This window comes from Drosophila gunungcola, unplaced genomic scaffold, assembly GCF_025200985.1.
Source record: "Drosophila gunungcola strain Sukarami unplaced genomic scaffold, Dgunungcola_SK_2 000001F, whole genome shotgun sequence".
NCBI lineage: Eukaryota > Metazoa > Arthropoda > Insecta > Diptera > Drosophilidae > Drosophila > Drosophila gunungcola.
The window spans coordinates 1,512,977-1,535,267 of record NW_026453197.1 but is presented as its reverse complement, the minus strand read 5'-3'; the positions used below and the strand labels follow the sequence as shown (position 1 = coordinate 1,535,267).

Sequence of the window (22,291 nt, the reverse complement as noted above, 5' to 3'; positions counted from 1 at the left end):
TTGAAACTATTTATCGTGAAGTAAGAAATGTTTGGGTTGGAAGCAAGGAGTTTGGGAAAAACTTAAGTCCTCTCTTCCTCGATAAGGCTGATTTTCAACCGATTTATACCCGGTACTTACTCTATGCAATCGAATTCTTAAAAAATTACAACAAAAACATACCATAACATTAAATTAATCCCATTTTTTATAAGTTCTCTTTGCGATGGCCCACCAAGTGTTTTGTTGCCGACCGAGAACCAGGTTGACACAAGTGCTTTGCTGGTATTGGATGAAATAATCGTTTGCCTCGATACTGCGCGATATCTCATCACTTGCACTTTGCGTGGGTCCTCCAATTTCCAATTCATTCGTTTTTAATGTATTTCAAGGGCCTGTATTACTTGATTATTTTCAGTACAAATCCATAAACAACGTTAATGTGCAATCTACTATTCGAAATGGATTTGTCTTATCTACAGATAAGCACTGCAACTCCATCAAAACAGAAGCAACGGCTTATAGAGGCTCATTAAGATAGTTCCAGTGGTTTTATTTATAAGCCTTAAAGTGAAATCGTCATTGAATTACTATCGAAAAAAACCGGTAATTGATTTTTAAGCATGCTTGAGATTATTTAATGCGAGCGAGATAGGTTCAAGTACCGAAAGCTTATCAACAATCTCTGATATAAATGGGCCAGCTTTTGAAACTGAAGAAGTCAGTTGATTGCCTGAATTTAAGGCAATTGTTACATCCAAAACTTAGGGATCCTGCGATGAAGTTTCTGGGCATCGTCCTTTGCGGTGCCTTATTGGCAATCCATGCAAAGTCTGCTCAAGCTGTCTGTGGATATGAGGTAAGGAAAAACAAGGACGTTGAGAAACTCAAGGATTTGTTCTTCCGCAACAAGACGGTATAACGAACGAACTATTGGTTTGCAGTCATGTCACGCAACCAAGTCAAACATGGTCAACATCCACTTGGTTCCCCACTCCCACGATGATGTGGGCTGGCTGAAAACGGTTGATCAGTACTATTATGGCCACAAGAACAACATTCAACACGCTGGAGTCCAGTACATTATCGACACAGTGATCTCTGAGCTCATCAAGGATCCCGCTCGTCGCTTCATCCAAGTGGAGACCTCCTTCTTCGCCAAGTGGTGGGACGAGCAGTCGGAGACGGTCAGGGCCATTGTCAAGAAGCTGGTCAACGAGGGGCGTCTTCAGTTCACCAACGGAGCCTGGAGCATGAACGACGAGGCTGCCGTGAACTACCAGAGTGTGATCGATCAATTCACCGTCGGACTAAAGTGAGTAATTGCGCGGTTGTGTCATTAATATATTTAACAAAACCGTTTAAAAATAGATTCCTGGACGACACGTTCGGAGTATGTGGTCGTCCTCGAGTTGGCTGGCAAATCGATCCCTTTGGGCACTCCCGTGAACAGGCATCTCTGTACGCCCAGATGGGCTACGATGGCGAGTTCTTCTCCCGCATGGACCATAACGACAAGGGGCGACGCATGAACGACCTTGCCCTGGAGATGGTTTGGGATGCCAGTGAGTCACTTGGTGATGTCAAGCTGTTCACTGGACTCCTGTATACATTCTACTGGGACACCCCCGGATTTTGCTTCGACGTGCACTGCAACGACGATCCGATTATCGACGGCGATAGTTACGACAACAATGTCAAGTCCAGGGTGGACGGTTTCATCGCCTATGCCGCTCAAGTGGCCGAAAAGTTCCGCACGAACCACATCATGATTCCGATGGGCGGAGACTTCCAGTATGAAGATGCTGAGGTTAACTTCAAGAACATGGACAAACTAATCAAGTAAGGATTCAGCATGGATTTTCTTGAGGAACTATTAAACACAATTGTTTAACTTCATTCATTAGGTACGTCAACGAACGTCAAGCAAGTGGCTCTAAGTACAACATATTCTACTCAACACCCGGTTGTTACTTGAACTCAGTGCACAAGAGTGTGCAGTCCTACCCAAACAAAACCCTCGACTTCTTCCCTTATGGCAGTGATACTAATAGTTTTTGGACTGGTTACTACACCTCTCGTCCTACCCAGAAGCGATTTGAGCGCGAAGGCAACCACATTCTTCAGGTGGCCAAGCAGCTTAGCGCCTTTGCCGAACTCTCAAGCCCACAGCAAAAGGAGGATCTTGAGTACCTTCGCCAGATCATGGGTGTGATGCAGCACCATGACGCCATTACTGGAACTGAAAAGCAGGCTGTGTCCGACGACTACGATCGTCTGTTATATGACGCCATCGTTGGAGGTGTCAATACTGCCCGCGATGCTCTTCGAAAACTAACCAATCTCCCCAATGGAGAGTTCGAAAGTTGTCTGCAGCTGAACATCAGTGAATGCGCCTTCACCAAGGACAGTGCTGACAATGTGGTTGTGACCCTCTACAACCCATTGGCTCACACCACCAGCCAGTATGTGCGAGTGCCCGTCAAGAACGAGATCTACCAGGTGACGGATGAGAAGGGCCGTGTGGTCGCTTCCGAATTGGTCCCAGTTCCCTGGCAGGTCCTCGCCCTGGAGTTCCGCAACAACGACACTCAGCATGAGTTGGTCTTCAAGGCTTCCGTCAACAAGATCGCTAGCTACTACATCAACAAGGTTGATAAACAGCAGAACACTACTAAAGTTCTTTCCAAGAAGCCAGCCAACGCAGAAGAACATAGCTTAAAGGACAAGGCTGAGACCTACGATGGCGAAGAGACTGTGGTGCAGACTTCGGTAAGTCCACATTACAATTGATAACGAAGTTATGTTACTAAACTTTATATACTTTACTTTCATTAGCTGATCAAATTAGTGATCGACAACAAAACAGGCCTATTGAAGAGGGTCGAAATGAATGGAGTCTCCGAGAACATTGACCAGAGCTATGGTATTTACAGGACCTATGACTCCGGTGCCTATGTCTTCCGTCAATATAACCAAGGAGACTTTGTCATCCAGGAAGACGGTGTCGAGTTCACTTTTTACGATGGAGCGTTGGTCAAGGAAGTCCACCAGCAGTTCAACGAGTTCATATCCCAGGTCATCCGTATCTATGAGGACAAAAATTTCGTGGAATTCGAATGGCTGGTTGGCCCCATTCCAGTTGAAGAAGACTTTGGAACTGAAGTGGTAACCGTCTTCAGCAGTGAAATATCCTCTAGTGGAGTATTTTACACTGATTCCAATGGTCGGGAGATGATCAGGCGCGAAAAGGACAAACGTGAAGATTTCGACCCCGAACTAGCAAAGCAGCCAACTTCCGGAAACTATTACCCGATCACATCCCGCATTGCTCTGCAGGACAGTAACAAGCGAATTGCCCTTCTGAACGATCGTGCTCAGGGAGGATCCAGCATGAAGGACGGTCAGTTGGAGCTCATGTTGCACCGTCGCCTCGTCCGGGACGATGGCTACGGAGTGGGTGAAGCTTTGAACGAGCTCAAATACGGTCAACCAATGGTTGCTCGTGGTAAGGTATACCTCATTCTTAACGACGCCGACGAGTCTACATCCGTGGAGCGAGAGGCCGAGAAGGAGTTCCACCTCCCCCTGTGGAAGTTCTTCAGCCAGAACAGTGGAAGCAGTAGCTCGGCTGCCAAGTCGGTTCCCAGTTTCGAGGACTTCCCCCAGTCGGTGCATCTTCTTACCCTGGAGCCTTTTAACGATGATGAGGTCCTGCTGCGTGTGGAGAACTTCAAGGATCACATCGAAGGCAATGTGGTTAGCTTCAACATTCGCCCGATCTTCGATTACTTGAATGGATTGGAAATTCGCGAAACCACCTTGGACGGCAATCTACCACTGAGTGACTTGAAGCGATTCAAGTTCCACGCTGAAGGTTCGGGACCGGTGGCAACTGAAGCTGAGTATTATACATCAGCTCACAAGCCTCTGTCAGCAAACGAAACGCAAGACGCCTCTGAATTTGCGGTCACCTTATACCCAATGCAGATTCGAACATTCATCATCAAGATTCAATAATAGGAATATTTTGTACCACCCTCAATTTTCCTGCTTTAATAAATAAAATTATATTCGATGTATATTTGTATTGCCATAATTCTGTTCAAAGATACGTCGAGGATTTATGGTACTTCGTTATTCTGTTATAGAATTGTTGGCCAAATCAAACGGTATGTCACAACCGCTGACTACAAACAACTATATAAATGTATCCAAATAAATTTTGCGATTTGTGGGCCTTAACAATAGCAACACTTTGGCCTTTGTGGTTCTACTTCGACTCAACTTGAGCCTGAGAAGAATATATTTACATTTTGAAGTCTTTACCTGTCTCATACGGTTTTTTACCAATCTTGTGGGTAATTTCACACGCTTCCCCCAGTAGAGGTTAAGCAATTAATTCATACTATCATAAATGAACAAATAATCACTAAACAGCAAGGTATCAAAAAAATATAGCAAATATTAATGCCATTACTCAGTTCGCTTCTTAATTGATAAGACTGTAAGTGCATTACAGTGGCTATTGACCTACTCAAGTGGTCTTAAAGCTTTATCTTGCGGACAACAAAAGGGTTTGTGTGCTAAAAATAAACTGTAATTAATCATGAGTATTTTATGAGCCGTTAAATACGTTACCTTATCACAGTAGCCACCTTTAAGTATTCTTATCACGTCATATCTGAGAGTTTTGCGGCCTATAAGTCAGCAGTCTTCGGAAAAATGAAGTCAGTACTTGGTAATGATGACATATCTCGGTCGCAATTTTCTCTTGACCATCATATTGGTGGTCATTGTAAAACAATCGGAATCCGTTTGTGGCTATGAGGTAAGTGAAACGTATTGGATTTATACAAAATGTGCCCATATTTTCCTCTTCCGTAGTCATGTCCTGCAACGAAAGTGAACATGGTCAACATTCACCTGGTTCCCCACTCCCACAATGATGTGGGTTGGCTAAAGACTGTTGATCAGTCCTACTATGGCTACAGGAACGACATACATCATGCTGGTGTGCAATATATATTGGATAGTGTTGTGACCCAGCTCATTCAGGATCCCAAGCGTCGCTTTATTCAGGTGGAGACGGCCTTCTTTGCAAAATGGTGGAAGGTCCAGTCGGAGACCATGAAAAAGGTGGTAACAAAGCTGGTCAACGAGGGTCGTTTTGAGTTTACCGGTGGCGCTTGGAGTATGAATGATGAGGCAGATGTTAATTACCAGGGTGTGATTGACCAGTTTACGGTGGGATTGAAGTGAGTAAATGAAACAGCTGTTATTTATTTCTGTAATTTATCAACCTGATGTATATAGGTTCCTCAACGAAACCTTTGGGGCTTGTGCTCGTCCTCGGGTCGGATGGCAGATCGATACTTTTGGACATTCCCGCGAACAGGCAGCCATTTTCGCTCACATGGGATACGATGGTCAGTTCTTTTCTCGAATGGATCACAATGACAAGGACACTCGCTTGAAAAACCGGACCATGGAGATGATTTGGGATGCCAGCGAATCGATGAGTGGCGTCAGCCTCTTCAGCGGCATGCTTTACAATTTTTACTCGGACACTCCTGGCTTCTGTTTTGACATCCTTTGCACCGATGAACCTATTATCGATGGCAATAGCAATGAAAACAATGTGAATCAGAGGGTAGATGACTTTATTAGTTATGCAAAAGAAATGTCAGAGCACTATCTCACCAATCACATCATGGTTCCAATGGGCGGTGATTTTCAGTATGAGGATGCCAAGGTCAACTACAAGAACATGGACAAACTTATCAAGTAAGACGGGGTAAGGACTATAAAATCAATTCTAAATGTATATTCTATTAGGTACATAAACGAACGCCAGGCATCTGGATCCGCTTACAACATTTTCTACTCTACTCCGAGCTGTTATCTAAACTCATTGCACCAGAGCCTGGAGTCGTGGCCCAACAAAACCCAGGACTTTTTTCCCTATGCCCATGAACGCAACAGCTTTTGGACTGGCTTTTTCACCTCACGTCCTACCCAGAAACGTTTCGAGCGGGATGGAAACCACATGCTGCAGGTGGTCAAGCAGCTTTCTGTATTTGCGAATCTGACGAGCGAAAAGCAACAAAATGATCTGGACTATCTGCGTCAGATTATGGGAGTAATGCAGCATCATGATGCCATAACTGGAACCGAAAGGCAGGCCGTTTCGGATGATTACGATCGATTGATGTACGATGCCATAGTTGGAGCATCCAACAATGCCCGCGATGCTCTGCGAATTCTCACCAACATGCCCAATGGGGAGTTCGAAAGTTGTCTGAGGCTGAACATCAGTGAGTGTGCCTTTACCAAGGATGGTGCTGACAACGTGGTTGTGACTTTGTTTAACCCACTGGCTCATACCTCAACGCAGTATGTGCGCATTCCCGTGAAAGAGGAGAACTATCAAGTCACTGATGAAAAGGGCAACCCAGTTCTTTCTGAAGTGGTCCCAGTGGCCAGACAAGTTTTGGCATTGGAATACCGTCCCAATGATACACAGCATGAGTTAGTTTTCAAAGCTACAGCGAATAAAATCGCCAGTTACTTCATCAAAAAAGTGGTGAGCAGTCAGACTGCCACAATTAAAAAGATTAACCTGAGAGAAAATAATGATTCCGAGACTGTAGTAGAAAATTCAGTAAGTATAATTATTTGCCAGATAACAAAGGTATACATCATAGTAAACGTTTTAATCAACAGCTTGTTAAACTGGTAATTGACAACAAAACAGGACGCTTGAAATCTGTTGAGATGAACGGTGTTTTCTGAGAAAATAGTCCAAGACTTTGGCGTCTACAAGACTCACACTTCTTGTGCCTATACTTTCCGTCAAGATGGGGACATTGAAGTTTTTGAAGATGATTTCGTATCCACAGTTTATGAAGGAACGTTGGTCAAGGAAGTCCACCAGCAGGTGAACGAATGGATCTCGCAAGTGATTCGAATTTACGAGGGCGTCAATCAGTGTGGAGTTCGAATGGATGGTAGGACCAATTCCCATCGATGACAAGCTGGGTAGTGAGTTTGTCACAAACTTCAAGAGTGAAATTTCATCGAATGGTGTTTTCTACACCGATTCCAACGGACGTGAGCTGATGAGACGGGAAAGGAATATGCGTGAAGACTTCGTGGCCGACTTGAGTCGTCAGCCTGTGAGCGGAAACTTTTATCCCGTGACATCCCGAATCGCTCTACAAGACGATAGCAAGCGATTGGTCCTTCTAAATGATCGTTCCCAAGGGGGAGCCAGTTTGGAAGATGGTGCTTTGGAGATGCTGATCCACAGGCGCCATCTTTTCAACGATGGTGGTGGTGTGGGTGAAGCTCTGAATGAGACGCAGTATGGTAAAGGTCTAATAGCCCGAGGCAAACTTTACCTTATTCTTGACTCCGTGGAAAAGGGAAATACTGCAAACGAACGAAAGGCGGAAAAAGAACTGATCCTTTCCTTCTGGAAATTCTTTAGCAGGGCCAGTAAAACCGAACAGTTTACAACCAAAAACATTCCCGACTTTAATGACCTTCCTCAGTCGGTTCATCTTCTTACCTTAGAGTTCTTTACTGTGAACGAAATTTTGTTGCGTTTCGAGAACTTCCTGGATAAAACTGAGGGCAATCTGATCAGCTTCAACATTCGTGATATATTCGACAGCTTGGGTGGCCTATCGATTAGGGAAACCACCTTGGATGGTAACATGCCACTACAAGAAATGAAGCGATTTAAGTTCCATGCCCAAGATTCTGGAAATAAGCCATCAGTCGCGGAATATTCTACAGCACAACACGATTTCCTTGAAGCTGATAAATATGATGAAGCTTCAATGTTTTCTGTGTCATTATATCCAATGCAAATTCGCACTTTTGTCATCAAAACGGATTAATTGACATTCAATTTGAAAAATAAAAGAGATAAGATTAAATTACTATGTTGTTATTTTATGGGCTAATCAAATATACATATTTTTCGAAAAAAATACAATGTCATTTCCTGAATTCGTACACATTATACACCACTTCTGCAAGTGGCTTTCACTTTCATTTTTTTGAGATTAGAACTCGATTTATTATTTTTTCTGAAAGCTACAGTGGTTCAAAATCATAAAACCCACCTTATCTTTAAGTGGGCAATCGTCAATTAAAATCCATTTAAGTAAATGAGTAATTGAATGATAAGAACTGCAATTCAGTGTCAAATTCCAGATAAGACCACGAGTAGTTAAAATATGTTTATGTTTTAAGGTTTTTACCCATTGCAGCTCGTTGCTAGCGGTTGGGTCTTAGTTAATTTGTGCTCTTGACTAGATTAAATTAAAAACATTCTGAAGTAGTGATTACTTATCAGATAACCCCCTATTGAAAAGCTTATAAAAGTGGCAAAAAGGGTTTTATATGGTTAGTTCTTGGTCTGGAGTTGTCCGAGTGAGAATTCCGTAAAATGGTTGAAACGAAAGTATTGGCCGTGTTGTTGGCCTTATTTGCCTGTGACATAACTCAATCTGAGGCTGTTTGCGGCTGTAGCCTGCGGTAAACTATTCCTCTACCTGAACGCTGTGGAAGATGGAGCCACTGAATCAGAGCGTTTGGCGGAAAAGGAATTTCATCTACCCTTCTGGAAGTTCTTCGGCAAATCAAGTAACCATCCAAATGAAGCATCCTAGTCGTTGCCCGATTTTAATGACATACCTCAGTCCGTTCATCTTCTCACCTTGGAGCCCTACTCCAAGAATGAAATTCTTCTGCGATTTGAGTACTTTTTGGATCAACACGAGAGCAATGTGGTTAGTTTTAACATTCGCCAGATATTCGATGATCTTGGTGGACTGGAGATTCGGGAAACAAACCTTGCATGGCAACCTTCCACTAAGCGATATGAAACGCCTGAAGTTCCATCATGATGGTTCTGGTCCTATTCCACTAACTGCTGAGTATTTTACGAGCCTACATAAGCTCTTTTCAGCTGACAAATCCCAGGATTCTCGGAATTCAGTGTCACTTTAAAACCCATGCAAATACGCACATTTATTATCAAAAAGATGGTAGCTTTAGAAATATAACTGGAATACTAAAAGAATATTCTGATTTTCTGATTTCTCTAGCAATGTACATTTTTAAAATTTTTACATTTTTTATGTTTTGCAATTTAAGTAATGATATTGTACAACTCGATTTTGAATTTGGAAATAAAGTTCATGATCTCATAACTTTTGAGTACTACTGCAGGGCTCCCCAAGTCGACGAACCGCAATGATAATTACTAATCCGAAACGTCGATTCGGGATTATCAGTATCAGCCGGTCCGCAGACTTCTCATATATACCGCTTACAATGCAGATACATTTACTGCATTGGCTTCCACCCAGCCACCACACCCACAGAAAAACACCTCAAATCCTGGCCTGAGTCGGCATAAGTCCTTTGGTTATTTGGTGAACCCGTGGCTTCCGACTCCCCCTCGTTTGCATTTCCATTTTGAGCTTTCGGCGTGGTGCAACGCCTGGTCTAAATACATTTATATATATATATTTAAGTAGAAATGATATCTGTATGCGATGGCTCGTTGTTGTTGTGGTTGTTGTTGGTCTAATGCTGCTAATGTCTGGCACTCGAAAAAAGATTTGCGCCCAATACCCCTTGTAGTTGAGCCCCTGCCCACTAAATACGTTTGTGCCAAACACCACACTCGTATTGCAGGAGTACTGGTCCTGTGGTCCTGGGCTTTTATTATTAAGTTCGCCACGGGAGACTTTAATCTTCCGTCTCCTGGTTGGGACAGCCGGCTCACACACAGATCTACACCCTCGGCTCTACTCCATTTCACTTCACTTCGCTGCGATGCAAAACAATGAACTCCTGAATTCATGCCATATGTGTGTGCGAGTCCTGTGTCCTGTGAGTCCTGGGAGATGGGAAAAATTATTTAATATTGCCCGTCTTAGGCGAAGTTGAGGCGTTGTTTGGTACTAATCCTTGGCAAGCATTAGACACGGAATTTAATTTAGTTCCAGCAGCAGCCTGGAATGGCACACAGCGCCAAAATATCAACAAAAACACGCAGAAATTCCAATTAATTGTAAATTCGGGTCAGAGATAATCAAATGAATCATTTTAAGAGCGCTATAGTATTTTTGTATTGGGTCAGCAATGAAGTCTTGATAACAATAAGCCGATAAGAACCTCTGTTAAGATTTTGGTTTGGTTTATATTATTATTTTAATAATATGTACTATTTTAAATAAATAAGATCAGATCAGTTTCTGACAATAAAAAATATAAACAGTCGTAAGGGTATTTATAATTTAACATTAATATAATAATTTTTTTATAATTTTTGGTTGTGAACATTCGTTTGAATTTTCTTTTTTTTTTTTTTTGAATAAAACTTATACAACAGTATCCATTTTAACACAAAAAACAATATTTTTTATTTGGCATCCTTCTTTTTTGTATTTCGTTTTTTTCTCTGTACTAGACTTGCCACAGTGTGGCCTGGCATATGTGTGCCAAGCACCCCATGCTGGCTGTCAAACTCTGTTTTGCCGACTTCCGGTCGAGTTGGCGCTTTTAATTCAAATGAAACCCATACAACAACCCACCCACCACCCACTTGGCTCCTGTTTACTCGCTGAGCTGGGCAGATAATCCAACTTTGATTAAGTAATTTCAACGTAGGGGAACGTAATAAGTTGGGTGTGCAAATCCAAGACTCAGTCGTTTATTCCCATGTATGGGCCTGGTGAAGCCAAAAAGCCAAAAAACCAAAAAGAAAATCACCACGAAAGCATCAACATAATTAGCACAAGGCCCAATAATGCAGTATATTCCTGCTGTTTTCAGTTTTTTGCTAATGGGTTAAATTTAAATGTAAATGTAAATTTTTGGTAATGGGTTGAATTGATTAGCAAGTTGAATTGATTAGCAATCAGTTCTAACAGAAGTTCATATACCCTTGCAGCTATTGCAAAAACTAAATATTTTTGAAAACATTAAAGTTACGATTTACTTGCGTATATGTTTAAAAAAAATTGAAGCTATGATGATTTGCAGCTTAATTATTCGATAGTTTCTAAGGCAGCTTTATGATATCGTTTTTCGATTTTAATAAAATTAAAAGCGCAGTTCTGAACTGTCAAATTATTAATAAGTCAAAAAGAATACAAAATAGAAAAGTTAATTTTAAAAAATAAAAAAATTATATATATTTATTGTTTCTATGGGAGCTATATGATATATATATATGATATGATATTTAAAAACAGCAGAGATATAATTTCTTTTTTGTATTTCTTTTCCGATTGTTCCTATGGAAGCTATATGATATAGTCGCCCGATTTTAATTAAATTTAACCGGTAATTCTGAAATATTTAACTATTACTATATGTCGAAGAACTTAAAAAAAAATTAAAAAACACCAAAGTTATAATTTTTTATTAATTTTTCCGATTGTTCCTATGGGAGCTATATGCTATAGTCGTCCGATCCGGCTCGTTCCGACTTATATACTACTGGAATAGAAAGACAACTTTTTGGAAAGTTTCATGCAGATAGCTTTAAAACTGAGAGACTAGTTTGCGTAGAAACGGACAGACTGACAGACTGACAGACGGACAGACGGACATGGCTAGATCGACTCGCTTAGTGATGCTGATCAAGAATATATATACTTTATAGGGTCGGAAATGGCTCCTTCACTGCATTGAAAACTTCTGACTGAAATTATAATACCCTCTGCAAGGGTATAAAAACTATTGATTCTGGATTAAATTATCGATTATTTTTTTACCTTAGGGTGAATTTGAAAGAGTTTGGTTTTTTTAAAAAATTAAAACAAAAACACAATAAATTTCCAAAAGGTTAACATATTTGTATTTAAATCGATCAAATTGAACTTGCGGTTTAAAGATTATTCAATGTAAATCCACACGAAAAGCCAACTTTTGAGTCACTTTTTCTAGTATAAAATAACAATAATTCAATTAATTAAATCTTAGAAAAGAAAATACAAACAAAGATTAAAGTGGCGTTTCTACTTATTTAACCATTAATTAAGATGATGAAGACACCCAAAGTCAAAAACCAAAGATTCAAAAAACAAGTGTGAATTGAAACAGTTGATAGGCCAGGGAATTCCGAAGAAAAAATCATTATCTCTAAGCCGTGACGCCAAAAAAAATCCCCAATTTGTTGTAGATTAGCCTATAAAAAGACGCCCTAATTGAAATAGGCTTCAATTCACTTTCTCTACTGCGGTGCGACACTTGGGTTTTGGCAATATGCGACACCTTATAGTACTCATCCTGCTTGGCATTTCCTGCAACAATGTCTTTGCGAGAACACTGGTGAGTTTACAACTCAACATCCTCATGATCCCGGCCACTTATTCGACTGTAATTCCTGACAGAAACAATCCGAAGGCCTCGACCTGGAACGAAGGTTACTTAGACTAGAAGCTCGCCAGCTTTCCGATAGCGATGATGTTGAGCGCAGGCTGCTGCGCTTGGAGATCCAGTTGGCAGCTCAACAAGATGAAGGAATGTCTAATGCAATTGAGCTGGCACCAAATGTTTACACAATATTCCCATCAAGGACAGAAGGGGAACCTCCTGTGGAGCAAACTAATTTTGTTGAAGAACTCAAAAAAGTTGAACAAAAATTGGAGACGGATCTGGGAGGTCAGCTTGCTGAACTATCTTCTAAGTACGACAGCCTTTCAGAGAAGCTCTCCAACATTGAGAAACAGGAAACAAACCCATTTATGCCGCACACAAAGGCAATTGTAATTGAATGTGATCAATCGGAGCCGATATTCTCAGCCTACGAAAAGATTGGTGAAAATAATTATTATATTGAGAAAATAGAAAAACTCGATTGGCCAAGTGCGGTTGATAAATGTAAGGAATTGGATGGCCAACTAATTAGTCTTAAAAGTGAAAAGGAGTGGAGTGCAATCAAAAATCATTTAGATTTGGAGAAAAGCTATTGGACTGATATTAATGACATTGAAGCTGAGGGAGAGTTTGTATCTAATTCTTCCATTGACGTTGGCATCGATAAAGACTTATTGAGATTCGGCAAGAAAAAACCTTTTCTTAAATGGAATTATCAAGAACCAAATAACCTAAACACGGAGAACTGCGTGGAGTTGCGAGGAGGCTATAATCACGAAATGAACGACATAAACTGCTTCAACAAAAATTACTTTATATGCGAAGAAGTATCAGATACAAACAAACGATAAATAGTTACATGTTTGGTTTCTAAAAAAACCAAGTCTTTGAAGATTAAAATGTTAAAGGACAAACCATTATTTTTTAGTTTTGTTTATTTTGTATTTAAAAAGTAAAAGTAGGCAGCACAATAATATGTGTTCTTTTTTATAGAAAACCAACCAAAGCTTAAAGCAAGTTCAAAGGGAGCTCGAATCAGAGCACATGTGAATTGGTCTAAACGATTCGGATGAAAATAAAGAACAATGGACAAATGGCAAGCTAAGCGGCTAAACAAATATAGTCATCGAGCATAAATCCTCTCACTAAAGCGCTCACTCGACAACTCAATAATACGAGTACAACAGCGGCAAAAAAGAACGATCCAAAGTGTGCTTTTTGGCACTTCAAATACAGGGAACTGCAGTCGGCTTATAGACAATCGGTTGGCTGGCTGGCTGGTCCCCCGGCGAATCCATTGGACCTAAGGCCCCCGGCGGTAAATTGTGGGCAAGTCAGTGGCTCTGTGTCCCTATGTATGTCATTTTAATCAACGGAAACATGCATCGGATTATCCGACAGCTAAACAACACCGCAGTGCCAATGAATGGAGAAGCGTTTCGTTTTGACAATTGGCACTACGATGCTCAACTCGCCCCGCTCCACATGTTGCCCTCCCCCCGAACGACAATTAAATGCGCAGTGAGGCTCAAGCCTACTTAGGGTCTATAGAACAGCGTTTACATGCTGAACATAAGAGTACGTTCACTGCAAAAAAAAAGGATGGTAAAATTAAAATGCAAAGATCTAGTGTCCATACACTGATACAAACATGGAATAGTGCATATAAATATATATTAATAATAAAATTAAATATTACATCATAATATTAAATACAATGCATATTAAATTCAATGACTCAATATTTAAAAATTTTATTAAATGTGAATAATATTTTTATTTGATTTAAATGCATTTTATTTAAGTAAAATTTGGCTTAAATGCAAAATAAACTTTTAGATATTAAACTCAATTCAGAAAATAGTCCAACGAGAATTTTAAAAAATTTTATTATGAAAATGATGAAAACCAAGCGCAAAATATTGATATTGAGTACCAAATATTTGGATTTACATTGTTAGGTTTTACCAGTGTACTCGTTCTTTCTTTGAAATATTTTATTGTACCTATATATATATATAAAATATTAAATCTAAGTTAAGCTTTAGGTTTTTTAAAAATTATTATTATTTTATATTTTTGTTTACCACTATGATTTTAAGTATTTTTTGTAAAGTATTCGTAGTTGCCAAATAAAATAATATTTTAATTTGTTTAAAATCTTAGTTTTACAAAAAATAGCTGTTGCAAAGCTCTTATAATAATCTTACTAAAACTTGACATTTTCTACTAATGAGTAATACAATTGGTCAATACACAAAAATTATAATTCACATTTAAAACTTGTTTTCCGAAGTGTACGAAATGTCTATACGGTACGTTTCCAGGCGCTTGCGAATTTATTGAACCGCAACAAATGTCATTGATGTCATCATCAACAGCATCATCTGCCACTGCAGCTCGTGATGATCGGCAAAGGCATTATGAAAATGCGACATCGACAAGCGTATCCGAATCTTTTTATTAGCAACAAGTTTTTAATATCACAGCAGGAGCTCACATCCAAGAAGGAGGTAGAGGTAGAGACTGCCATGAAATGCTTCAAACTTTTAACAATAGCGCCCTAGTCTATCTATATCCCAACTCCCGCCCTTCCCCCGCGGTTCCTCCCCAGGACGAGCATCCCTTGGTGAGCGCCGATTTTATAAGAATTTAATATGCGCCACGTATTTTGATGTCGAGGATGTGTTTCGGTTTATTCGTACTAGTCCTTTCTTTTTTGCGCAGTTCGTTGAATCATTCATACTTTGGGTAAAAGAGCAGACTTCCAAACAGATAGGCTACACAATATAAAACTGGTTTGAAAGTTAAATTGTAATTAATGTAGAAAAAATTAATTCGTTTAAATATTAAATATTATTCAATTGCAGAATTTGGTTTACGTTTTGTAAAAAAAATTTAAAAATTATTTAAATTGAAGAAAAGTCTATCTGGTTAAATAGAAAAATACGTTTCAAAAATGCATTGCAAATTACAACATATCCTTGCTGAAATTGCGCATGATTAGTAAATGCAGTCCCGTCTAATCTTTTAAAAATGTCGACGTTTTCTTCATTACATCATAACGATTATGAAATAAATACTTCCGTTTCTTTGAGACGTTCCATGAGTCTTAAGGAGTGCGGGGTGAGAAATTCCGCTTCACTTCTCGCTCGTACTGTGATTTTCCATGGAGGAGAAATAAATCAACTGCATGTCCTGTTCCCGGCGATTGCCAGGAGTCCTCGCTCATTCTCCGTCTCCTTTGAGAATCGTGTATTTATTGTTGCGTTTTTAAGTTTGGAATTTTTAATTTATTGCGCATCCTTCATTGTTGAAAGTTATAATTCTTGCATCTTTGGAGACGGGGAAGGGCCTGCTTAAGGAATAAAATATATTTGCCAGCGAGTCTCGAAAATTATGATGTATGTGCAATAAATAATCCGAAATAAATAAATTATCACCAGAGGTTTTTCGGGCAGGACCGGCCCGAGTGGCGCAACTAATAGATGCTGGTTTTCGTTCCGTCCTGGATGGAACTCTTTTTTTTTGAGCTCGGATTTCTATGATTTGTTGGTGGACCCGTCGTCTCTGTGTGCGAGAGTGTTTTCCTGGTGGTTTTACACATTTACAAGGGTGCTAATGCTAGTTTTGTGCACTTTTTCTTCGGTTTCGTGTGTGAGTCCCTAATTCTACTCCTTGGCAATCCTTTGGCTGGGCCATAAATCATGGCTTGATTTGGCGCCTCGCATGTGTCCGGGCATGTCCTTTGTCTATTTGCCTAGCACACGGCATCCTTTTGTTTAAATGCGCCAAATATACTCGTCCTTGTCGTTGACTGTCCTGCCAACTACCATTTTCGTTGGTTTTTTCATCGCTCCTTTTTGTTTTAGCCCGGGGTTAACCCTTTTAACCCTTGGCAAGCGACTCCTCTTTGGTTAACCACGGACAGCACTAGATGACATTTTTCCAGGACATATTGCCACGACACTGAGGTCAACCTTTTCCATGTTCATTGGCTTTGCCACTCGCAGAATGCGAGTTCGCCTTTGCCCAACAGTTTGTGGTCATTAAAATCTTTTTTTTTCATTTTTTCATATATTGCAACCAACTAATTACGAATAATTTTTCAAGTTAATTGTATTGTCATCGATTTTAGTAGTGCGGTGCTTCATTGAAAACTATTTTTTTCTATTTTTCCTACCGCACCATCTTCTAATTTAAAATGTTCATAATCTAAGATGTATTTCATTTAAATATATAGCGTTGATTATCGTATATGTAGGTATTACCATATTTTAAAAACAACACCTTAGAGTATTGCTATTCAAATAAGAAATCTGTAAGATTGAATATTTAAATTGCCCCCTTTCAGATTGAGAGACTGAAATTTCTTTAAATTTTAATAATACATTTTTTCTTTAACTTAATCGTTAGTAACCATTTTTAAAGAATAAAAAGCTTTTAAACATGAAAACGATTTATATGATCCATTCGTCGCGTATCCAAGTTAAAAAATGCGCTTTAAAAAAAGCACACCACCTTAGTGTCCATATCATCGGAAGTAATTGGAATTCCGTTTGTTTTGTTTTTTAAGGTTTGTACTATCATTTGGGAAAATTTTAATGGGAAAATAGTAAAATGTTCAGTCCTAGAGAAGGTTTTTGATAAATATAGGGATTAAGGACAGGCAAAAGCAGTAGCTTTCATCTCAAGAAGTAGCCCCCTCATGTGGGTACACATTAAGATGCGGTACATCTGCCCTTTTGATTTGACCTCGTACTGCTTATTGCAAAGGGGGCAGCGGCGGGGTCAGGGGTCAGGGGCATGGGCGCGGCTATATTGAGGCGCCGAGGGTAGGGGCAGCATTTTGCCGTAACTGTCTTTGTCGCAATGTCGTAAATAAAGTCGGGGCAGGCATCCTCGCCGAACATTGGAATTTATGCGCGTTGATTTATTTGCTGTTAAGGATTTATTGCTGCCGCAGCCGCATCCCATCGTGCAGCCAGGACACAGCGAGTGCGAGAGGGACAGGGCATTTGTGACGTAAGTGCGGACGTCGCCAGGAGCAGGACACACGTATTGGGCATGTCCTGGTTTCGGCTCGGATCCGCATCCGCATCCTGTGCCCCGCTCGTTATTAAGTTTTTAATTTATGGCCATGTGAATGCATTGGGATGCAGATCCCAACAAGTATCTTCCTGGCTCCCGTTGTTTTTCCCATTTTATTCCCATCGTATTTTGCAAAATTATATATTTTAATTGAGCGTGCCGCCCAAAAAAGCACCGACCATCCATTCGCCCCATCAGTCTCCCTGCCTTCTCCTCTAATCCCCAGCGGCTGTCAAATAAACGCCCTGTGTTGACAGTTTGCCGCTGACGGCCACATCAACGACAACGAAAATATTGAAATTATTATGATATTGTCTCCGCCAGATTCTGGCCTTATTTAGCAGTAATAAGAACCCATTTCGACGCATGATTACCTATTAGACTTGGCTCCTTTTTATTTCTGATGTAAACTTATCATTTATTTAACTTATGCAGTTATTTAATCATTGAGCTAATTTATTTTTGTTTGTATGTGTTTAACGTAAACTCAAGAAAACAATTTATATTTTTTATTTTTTATCTATCCTAAAGACTACTATCTATAAACTATAAACTTCATATAAATAAGATTCAGGATATGTAGGAACTATAGTTGCTGAGGGTTTTGACTATTAAAGAAAAGGTATACATATGTATGTTGCTAATAGTACTTTTAACAAACCACAGAAATTTAATTTTTAAGTTATTTTACTTATCAATTTAATTACGGGGCAGTGCTCTCCTGATTTCTGTCTTAAAAGTGTGAAATTATTCATTAAGCACCATTTTTCTACTGGTTGTTTAATTCGATTGGCTATATAGTATTCAGGAAGTAACACCAAAAACGTCCTAAAATTAGTGAGAATAAAAATCAAATTTGTTTTTTTGGAAGATAATGGATAAAGTAAAAATGTTCTCTAATATCATTTTTGAACAAACAGTTGAGTTTAAAAAGAAGGTTCAAATAAAGAATATATTTGACTTGGACAATCCGGGTATAGTCTGCACATCCTTCGCCTTACCCTGTATAAATATATTAAATTCTGGGTGGCTTCCGGGTGGGCGGGGTGCCAGGAAATGCGGCCGGGGGCGATGGCGGCATCCGTCGGCGTCCGAATGCGGCGACCGCAGACACACGCAAAAATTCTAATTTCTCCACTCGGTAAAGAACCCAAAAACGGCAAAAACAGCAAAAAAAAAAAAAAAGGAAAACAACAACCGAAATGGGAAAAAAGGAGATGGAAAAATACCAGAAATATTTTTCTAAGCATGCGTCGGCGACCCGTCACCATCATCGTCATCATCATCCTTGGTTAGCCCAGGGCTTCAAAATGAAATTAAATTTGATGGCCCTGGTGCTGGGGTTTGTTTAGTTCCGTATACCTTTTCCGCCCCTTACCAGCCGTATTCCGAACCCGGTGGTCCGGACTCCGAACTCCGGACCTCGGAGCACCATGGGCAACTGTGGAATCGCATTAAGCAAACATTTAAATTTAATTTCGCATGTAATGAGGCATTTGTTTGTTTATTTTATTTCACTTGGCTTTTTTTCGGCCGCCCTCTCAGTTTGCACCCCTTAGGATTGGTCTGAGATTTTGATTCGAGTTAGGTATTTTGGGGTTTACTGATGATTTGAGGGTTTTAATATTTTTCGTGGAATTACAAACACCTCAAACTGTATGAGTATTATTAACTACAATTGCCAAAAAATAGCTTATTCCATCTGTTAAAATTGCAAGACAAAACGATTATTACTTTTCAAGAGGAATCTTTAAGTATTGTAAAACTTCGCTGTACCTCAAACTTCCTCGTATCTAACAAAAGAAAATCTTGAGGTAACTCGAAAAAACTGATTTATATTTCCTTCTTTTTTGGCGGTGAGTGTTTAATTACAGTTAGGGAAACATCAAAATCCATTAGACCATGGCTCATTAAATCAAAAATAGCCTGCTCCATTTTGGCTAATGGACAACACCCTAAAAAGCACACGCACACACAGAAAACAACGCGGAAGTTTAACGTCAAATAAATCGCAGGTTTTCCTTTGTTTCCTGTCTTTTTTTGCCTCTTTCATTGGGTATATTTGTAGAGAGACTTTTTCTAGATAGTTGTATATAGATGTAAAGATTTAAAATAATTGCAACAGAAAATATTTTTTGGAAAAACCTTTGAAAAGATATACCAATGAGTAAATAAATTGTAATATTTAAAACCTAACTAATACATATCCACACAGCCTCGGAACATTTACATAAATACCTTTTTTTCTTTTTATAGTCGCACTTCCTTACATATTAGTCGAAAATATCTAGATGGTAGATCTCTTTTTCCATGAGATTAAAAATTAAGTTCATCAAACAAAATATTGTGCAAAAACTCATTAAAAATGAATTTAATTTTATACTGATAAAAAACATCTTTTAAAGTGTACTAATGTTTCAAGTCCCAAGAAGAGTATTTAAAATTCCAGGCGCTTGCTGTCTGGCATCCCTTCGGATATTATTGCATCCTGGTTGGTCGGTTGGTTGCTTCCTTGCCAGGCACTTAAGCCTGTCGGCAGAAGCGAACCAGAAGGGCGGGATGAGCTGAAATTTTCAAATTGGAAATAGCACACAATTTCCCTAATTGGCGCGAGCATAGCAGCAACAACAGCAAGCGAGAAAAACGCTGCAGAAAACACGAAGGGCTTATTATAATCGCGAAAAAAATGTTGATAATAATGATGGTACTGATGGCGATGATGATGAGCACATGCCGCGTTTAATTATTATATGTCTAATGCATCACAACCCCACCTTCAGTATATTTTACCCACGAGGAAACCTCAATGTTCTCGCACCTACATGCAATTTCACACATGTGAGGAAAATCACAAAACAGGCGTCGCATTTTCATAATGGCAGCGGCAAAATGCATACACAAACGTATTCTTGATGGGGAAGGGCGGAGCAAACAATATTTTTAATATGGATACAAAATGGGGAAAGAAGGATGCTGCCAGCTTATCAAAATGTGTTGCAAAATTAGCTGAGTGGGTGCGATGTTTAAAGAGCTGGAAATGCTCAGGTTCCCGGGTGTGGGCAAAGCTTTGGCTAATTTTCAGACTGCAATGATCCTAGTGATACAGCTGAAAGATTAAAAAAAAAAATATATATAACCTTTATTAAAAGTATATTGTCATATTTCTAATTCAAAATTTGATAGGAAGTAACTAAGACAGTTTACTCTTTTTTGTCATCTATTTTTTTTTATAATTTTTCTATTTTTGACAATATGTACTGTTACACACTTCTATAAATTTATCTTTACATTATCCCAAACATCTTTATAAGAAAAGAATATAAATCTTGGTATACATTTAAGTGATTTCAGTTCTAAACATAAAAACTGATTTCTAATAATAAGTTACTTACATGAATGGATTGACATTTGCGTTAAGCCGCAAACCACAAAATGTAACTTACCTCTCGAATTTCTGTTAATGTGGCAAAAAGCCAACATCATTTATTTCAATCATTTATCAAAATACTCAGTCCGAAAAAAGAAATATCAAATTTCAGGCTTTCAACACGACCGGCTAATGAGCCAAGTTCTTGCCGTTATTGTTGTTGTTGTTGTTCCGTGAAATCCAATGAGTCAAAATTTATCTTGGAGGATGGTGGCCAGACAAGTTGACAGGCCCAACCTCAAAGTCCGCCAATGCGGCCAAGTTAAGTGCGCAGATTCATTAATTTACATTAAAATGTAATTAGCGGTCAAATAAGTGGCAGGAAAAATACTGAAACCGCAAAATATGCGAGCTGCCATAAAAGAGTGGAGAAAAAAGCACAAAACCAATTGAAATGCAATTTAAAGTTATTTGTTTTATTGCTTTACTTTCAACCGAGTACAGTCGCTATAAATATTCATATTTTTTTGGTGTCATAAGATAATTATAAGCCACACTAAACAATATTCCTTTAATTACAATTGCCGTTTGGCATTTACAAGAGGAAAGTCATTTTCGTTTTGATTCTTTGGGATCTCATTAGGGAAACTTTTACTGAACTTTTATAGTTTAACAAAACGCCTGATGTATAGCACAAACAAAGCCTGTTCCCTAGAAATGCAAACGTTTGTATATCCCCAAAATTTTAAAAAAGCAGGAGTTTTAGTGCAAACTCTTAATGCTCTTTTAAAAGTTTAAAACTCAACTCACAAAGTCACGCGAATCCAGGCAATCCAATGATTTTAATACATTTGTTATATCTCTTTACAAAAAAGGGAAATATAAGTAAATTAAATTAATTGCGAATTAAAAATACCATTAAATCAAAAATCCATAGCCAAAAAAAAAAGAATTGTAAATTTAATGAAATTTCTTTTAAGATATAATTAATATAATTATTTCATTTGGAAAAAAATGGCTTAAGTTGTTTGAAAATATCTGATATTTAAACAGTATGCTATCAATATATGAGCATATGTTTATGGTGGATTGGTTTTTGCTGAGAACACAGTTCAATTTTAAACCCTCTAATTATGTTAATAAATGGAATACCAAACTACTGCTCTTTTTAGCAATGTTTTTTTTGAAAGGGTATCAGAAAGGAAATTTCGCGCTTGTTAACTATTTCCGCTAAGAAAATGGCTGCCTTGTTGTAGGTGCTGGCCACCCTCGGATAAGTATGAACAAGGCATTATTCTTCGCTTGCTATTTTTTTCAGCTTGTTAACAAATTTTATGCATTTCTTAACTTTTGGAGGCGAGTTAACGAGTCCCGTGCTCTGGAATTCAACTTGCTTATTATTATTTGCGGCGATTCTTTGGCTTGAAAACCCCCTCGAGAGGC

General features: G+C 39.0%; 3 protein-coding genes and 1 pseudogene across 3 annotated transcripts; all 4 read left to right on the top strand.

Moving 5' to 3' along the window:
* The first annotated feature begins 675 nt into the window (after positions 1-675).
* On the top strand, positions 676-4,059 carry LOC128262490 (lysosomal alpha-mannosidase-like). The gene is made up of 5 exons (XM_052996769.1): positions 676-838; positions 924-1,294; positions 1,351-1,821; positions 1,887-2,751; positions 2,818-4,059. The coding sequence occupies exons 1-5, from the start codon at positions 758-760 to the stop codon at positions 3,997-3,999; spliced, it is 2,970 nt and encodes a 989-aa protein (XP_052852729.1). The 5' UTR covers positions 676-757; the 3' UTR covers positions 4,000-4,059.
* A 628-nt stretch (positions 4,060-4,687) lies between these two features.
* LOC128261313 (lysosomal alpha-mannosidase) lies at positions 4,688-7,958 on the top strand. Its single transcript, XM_052994940.1, is given in 7 exon segments — positions 4,688-4,810; positions 4,867-5,237; positions 5,296-5,766; positions 5,818-6,643; positions 6,706-6,768; positions 6,770-6,970; positions 6,972-7,958. Coding segments are annotated over 7 exon segments (2,934 nt in total). The 5' UTR covers positions 4,688-4,723; the 3' UTR covers positions 7,887-7,958.
* Positions 7,959-8,498: 540 nt separating this feature from the next.
* LOC128263395 (lysosomal alpha-mannosidase-like) lies at positions 8,499-9,144 on the top strand (annotated as a pseudogene).
* A 3,096-nt stretch (positions 9,145-12,240) lies between these two features.
* Positions 12,241-13,490, top strand: LOC128261363 (hepatic lectin-like). Its single transcript, XM_052995027.1, has 2 exons — positions 12,241-12,342; positions 12,405-13,490. Exons 1-2 carry the CDS (start codon positions 12,277-12,279, stop codon positions 13,239-13,241), a joined length of 903 nt encoding a protein of 300 aa, XP_052850987.1. The 5' UTR covers positions 12,241-12,276; the 3' UTR covers positions 13,242-13,490.
* Positions 13,491-22,291: the final 8,801 nt, after the last annotated feature.

Coding starts and splice junctions, on each gene's coding strand:
- LOC128262490 (XM_052996769.1), top strand. CDS start 758: ATGAAGTTTCTGGGCATCGTCCTTTGCGGTGCCTTATTGGCAATCCAT. Junction 839..923: donor AAGCTGTCTGTGGATATGAG/GTAAGGAAAAAC, acceptor ATTGGTTTGCAG/TCATGTCACGCAACCAAGTC. Junction 2,752..2,817: donor AGACTGTGGTGCAGACTTCG/GTAAGTCCACAT, acceptor TACTTTCATTAG/CTGATCAAATTAGTGATCGA.
- LOC128261363 (XM_052995027.1), top strand. CDS start 12,277: ATGCGACACCTTATAGTACTCATCCTGCTTGGCATTTCCTGCAACAAT. Junction 12,343..12,404: donor ATGTCTTTGCGAGAACACTG/GTGAGTTTACAA, acceptor AATTCCTGACAG/AAACAATCCGAAGGCCTCGA.